General features: G+C 39.6%; 1 protein-coding gene across 1 annotated transcript in view; it reads right to left on the reverse strand.

Moving 5' to 3' along the window:
* NEO1 (neogenin 1) overlaps positions 1 to 4,559 on the reverse strand; it is a gene marked incomplete at its 5' end in the record, with an annotated part of 114,034 nt that extends 109,475 nt beyond the window's left edge. The window contains one exon of the mRNA XM_008943967.1: positions 4,242 to 4,559. Coding sequence (XP_008942215.1) covers positions 4,242 to 4,559 — 318 coding nt within the window. The remainder of the gene's footprint in view (positions 1 to 4,241) is intronic.
* Positions 4,560 to 5,039: the final 480 nt, after the last annotated feature.

Below are 5,039 nucleotides of genomic sequence, written 5' to 3' on the forward strand. Positions count from 1 at the left end.
AGCAGGAATATTTCTTAACAGAAGTGTACTTTTTCTAAAAGTAATTACCAAATAAAGGTTTGAAAATAAAAAATTTTTGAATATTTAAATGAGAAGTAATAGTATGAGATTATTTAATCAAGCCGGGAGAAGAAAAGTTCAGAAGTTATCACCAAGTACTTTTTGGATTAATGGAACTCAGACCTACCTGACATTAGTGTCATGTCAGTGACGCAGTTACTTCATCACGACTAAACAAATTACATACAAACCTCAAAGCCAAATATTATCAAATGTAAAGATATATATATGGAAGATGGATTCACATGGGGAAACAAGAGGTGAAATAATTTAACAATCTTCACACAAATATATAGAACTGATAAGCCCATATGAAGAAACTCAGTGCCACTGTCACTGACCTTTTAGATCTTCACGTATCTGCTCTCTCAATAAAAGCTTTAACTAAGTATTGAACAGTGGCAGGAAAAAAGACCATCTCAGGAGTATTTTTAGGCTAGTATCATTATACTTTCTACTAGAATGCATGCAAATTTCTTTTTCCAAGGTGAATTGCAGGCACAGCTCCCCAAAATTTTGTACAACTTTTTTGAAATCTGTGTTTGGCAAGAGCTGTCCCTTCACCCTGCTTCAGATCTAACCAGCGCTTAAGTATCAAAGACAGATTTGCATTTCAAAAGGCAATTAAAAAAACATACTGTAGTGAGGCACTGATTAAAAAGTCTTGTGGCTTTACATAAATTAGGCAGCTCCTTCGACTTTCCCTAGTTCAAATCCATCATCATAATGGCAAAAAACTACATGCTATAGGGACTATCTGATCACCACCCCATCTCCCTCTGCCACCCTGATGCTTGTGTGCTCATGTCCTTGTTTTAAAGACAGCAAGCAAAACCACTTTTACAAATACATGAATTATTTCCCCAAATCCAGTTTAGAGCCTGATAGCATGCCTAAGCTTGTACAGTGAGAGGAAGCAAAGAAGGAAGGAAAACTAGTAACAACAACCTCAACCTTCATTTCCTCCAAGGAATCAAAATGTGGAAATCACACACTGAAGAGAAAAGAGAAATGCAAGTATCCTGAAACTACCTATTATTAAAGAACCCTGACAAATTTCTTGCTGTTTGCAATTTCTAAAAATCAAATATTTAGTCTCATAGAACAGTAAACAACTTACCAGCAAGGTGCAGTAGCATCCAACTTCAAGCTACAGAATAATCCTGCTGATTACAAGGATGCTGCATTGCATTTTCCATTACCTTTGCCTCTGACTTGCTTTTTTAACCTTTCTGTAGGAGGCTCAGTTGCCTCAGAAACTTTTGATTCTCACATCTGAAGAGTAAAGGCTGCTTCTCCTCACCTATTATCACGTGTGGAGAAGGTTCTTTAAAAGCACATTGTCAAACTCACTCCAAACCTGCCAGTCCACGCCATCATCAATTTTCCCCTGCCATGACACGTTTATAGCACTGTGTCAGAACTATAAATTGAAGCAAGAAACCAAGAAAGCAGGTCTGGAACACCAAGTGTTCAGTCACTGTCTGAACAGTCCAGGTATCAAGAGGGTGATATTGGTTTGATTTTTTCTTACAACGGTTGACTAAGCCCCTCTGTCACCTTGCATTAGAAATATTAGTCATTCTGTGGCAATAAAAGAGCTTCAGCTTCTGATGCTCAAAAATTTTAGATCCATCAAACTATAATGTGTGAAAAGTTTCAATAATTTGAGAAATTCATCAACATTTATCAGCCTTAGTGCTAGACCTTTATGCAAGGCTCCCTACAGGTAGATTCTGTTGGTGAAAACGGTGCAGTTAGAAGCCTAAAAACTCAAAACCTGCACTTGTTCATATACATGATGGAACACAGCCTGGTTTTCCTGGATTTTCATTGCCCTGGCCCACATTACTCCCCAGAATTTGTCATTTTCAGGCAATGAAGAAATTGAATGAATAAGCAGCAGTTACAACACCCAAGCTCTGCTTGGTAATATTCTCCTTGGAAGAGATCAGGTGCAGCTTAGTACAACATTCACACACACTGTACGAACTCAGCATACAGCTGCTCAATTAAGATGGGAATTAGCTGCCTCCCGCTGTTATCTCCAGGCTGAGGAGAGACCTCACTACACCAACTACCCGCACACTCACAACAGCCTGAAAGCTTCCAATCAAAACAAAGAGGGGGAGAAGAAATATTAATACCACTGGTAAAACAAAGAGATTCAAATGAGGTCAACAAAAGCAACATGGTTAAAACAGATTTCAAATATTCCACCTCTCATTCCAAAGCCTTCAGCAACCAAAGCTCCTCTTCCCCTCAACTAAAGGATTAAACTCTGTGTAGCCTTGCGCAGCTCTTGGCACTTCACCGAGGTTGTTCATAGGTTTTCAATCACCTACATTTGACAAATATTTGGGAGCAGCAGCAAGTTTTTTTTTACACCCACCACAGTCAGAGGAAGCGCTTGTGCAGGGCTCTGACCCAACAGGAAGAGAGCAGAACACGCATCAAAGGCATTCCCTCCGCTTCCAAGCAAAAAAAAATACAAATATTTACTGCATGGACTCAATCAATAATCTTCTAACAGAGCTGTTAGGCCAGAAAGGGACAAATGTGCAACTATTTGTGTGGTAAACACTCAGACTGGCTTGGATATTAGACTACATTTGTTTTCTAGCAAAGATTTTTTGAAAACAAATTCCACTAGAATTGCACTGAGTTGGGTTTATTTTGTTTTGTTGTTTGTTTTTAATACTAAAAGGCTCTTTAAGATTCCATCATTTAAAAAACTAGCAATTAAAATCTATGTTGCTAGCAGAAAACTGCAGTGGAAGTTTGGAATATATTTTGTATTACCTCCATTTTTAACCCCATTAACCTTACCTAATGATCATATAGACCCAAACGATCACAGAAGCAAGGCGCTGAGTGATCTCATGTGGAAAGCAGCAGAATTAATCACGACAGCAGCTCTGTAAGAAGGTGGTAATTGCCTGAGATAAGTGAATGAGAACTGCTTTTATTGTCCTCATTGCCAAGAAACTTAGAAATGTATTTCTCATCGGGAGACTCTGAAAGTCACTCCTTAAAGGTATAAAGCCCCGATTTTTTTTTATTTTTTTTTTTTTATTTCTGACATTCCTGATGTTTCACCACAATGCTACAAGCTAACTTAATCGAAACAACATTGGAATATAAATGACAGTGAGCAACAGCTCTGGGAGATGCTGTAGCTCTAGTCAGGAAGAATTCATTACCTCGAGACATTTATTAAGCAAGGCAAAAAAAAAACCTGTTTGAAAAAGGCTGGCAAACATCATTAGAGAAACAAAAGAAAATTGCTTCACAGGCTTTTTTCCTAGTTCCATTGCCTTAGCTTACCTTTTTTTTCTCCCCAGTTGGTTGTTGAAGTCTTCCATTACTAGGTAATTATAAACAGTATAGCTGGAAGAGAGTCTAAGACACACAGTCTGACAATCCCAAGCCTTGAGATAGAAGCACACAACATTCTGAAAACAGATTACTTTCCCCACTAATATTCTTCATTTTTATGTGCAAACTTTACTTCCTCATAGCTTTCTACCCCCTAAATAACAGGTATTACCAAGCCATGTCTAAAGGTTACTCAAGGCACCAAAGGTGGGGTTGTGACTTGAGTTTCCTTATGTTTGTCAGGAAAATTTGAAGCATTTGGTTGGTTCTTGCTCTCCAAACTTCCTTGTTCATGCCCAAATACTGTAGACACAGAAAAATCCAAACCCCCAGCCAGCACTCCCACCAGTCTTCGGGACTGGTACACACCACCAGCTTTTAAGAGCTTCCCAAACATTTCATGACAGAGGGCAGATACATCTCAACATATAAGCAGGCAAAGAAAGTTATTTTTAAGTGTGTTTATAAATGAAGAAAGCAGAATACTGCTCTTGGTTTCCCCACTTCAAATCTGTAGTTAAACTTCATTGTGATCAGACACCCCTGACTGTTCGGGTTTTCAGTCCATTCATTGCAGTTATCCTGGTCTTCAGTATTTCTTGAGAAATATCCACACACAAAGCTGCTTAGATGGATAGAATATATGACAGCTTTCACCTAGGAACAACAGAGAAACAGTCCCAGTTTCACTGCTAACAGATGAAACCACCTTTTCTTTTCTTGGAAAGCACCTTCCTCTTTCTGCCAGAGCAGAGCACACACCATCAAGGTCAGTTACACCTGACAGCAACGAGGAGACCTACCTGCTACCGTGAGCCTCGCCGTCCTGCTGACAATGGTCCCCAGGCTTTCCACAGTCGCCACACACTGGTAATATCCTTCATCAGGTTTATTGTGCTTGGAATGCACCACACTGTTTATTAATAAAGATCCATCTGGCAGCAACTGGCGACGGTCATCTGACACCAAGTTGAGAAAAGCCCCATCTTTCTTCCATTCAATTTTTGGTGAGGTTTCACAATAAGCTGAACAGTTCATCACGACAGAAGCTCCACGAACTGACAGAACATCCGTTGGCTCCACCAAGAAGTAGAAAGGAGTGAAGGTTCTCACAAGGGATCCTGTAAAACACAGATCACATCACAAAGTTTTGGGGTTAGCCTTCTGCATGTTTTTTAGACACACAACGCATTCTCATTTCAAAATAAGGTGATGTGCACAGGAGCTGCCACCACTTGCAATTTCTGAACGTATTAGAAGTAGTTTGGGCTACACAACAGTATTTTTTTGCTTTGGCTGTTGACACCAGTGGACTCAAAGAGGTTTTCACCCCCAGAACACATTTGGCTGCTCATACAGCAATCAATATGGTTAATTGTCCTGAGCAACCCATTGAAGGCACAAGTCTGCCACAGAAGAACTTACACAAACCAACTTACACAGGTCTGCCACATCTATAACAAATGATAAATACTCTCTCAAGGCTCTCTGCTTGGCCTCCTGTGGCATGCTGTCATTTGTTGTCTATAACAAAATTAAGAAAAATTAAGAGGAATTTAGCCCCAAAGAGAACAAGTCTCCAATTCTGAGCTTAACACATC

This window comes from Merops nubicus, unplaced genomic scaffold, assembly GCF_000691845.1.
Source record: "Merops nubicus isolate BGI_N331 unplaced genomic scaffold, ASM69184v1 scaffold15547, whole genome shotgun sequence".
NCBI classification, from domain to species: domain Eukaryota; kingdom Metazoa; phylum Chordata; class Aves; order Coraciiformes; family Meropidae; genus Merops; species Merops nubicus.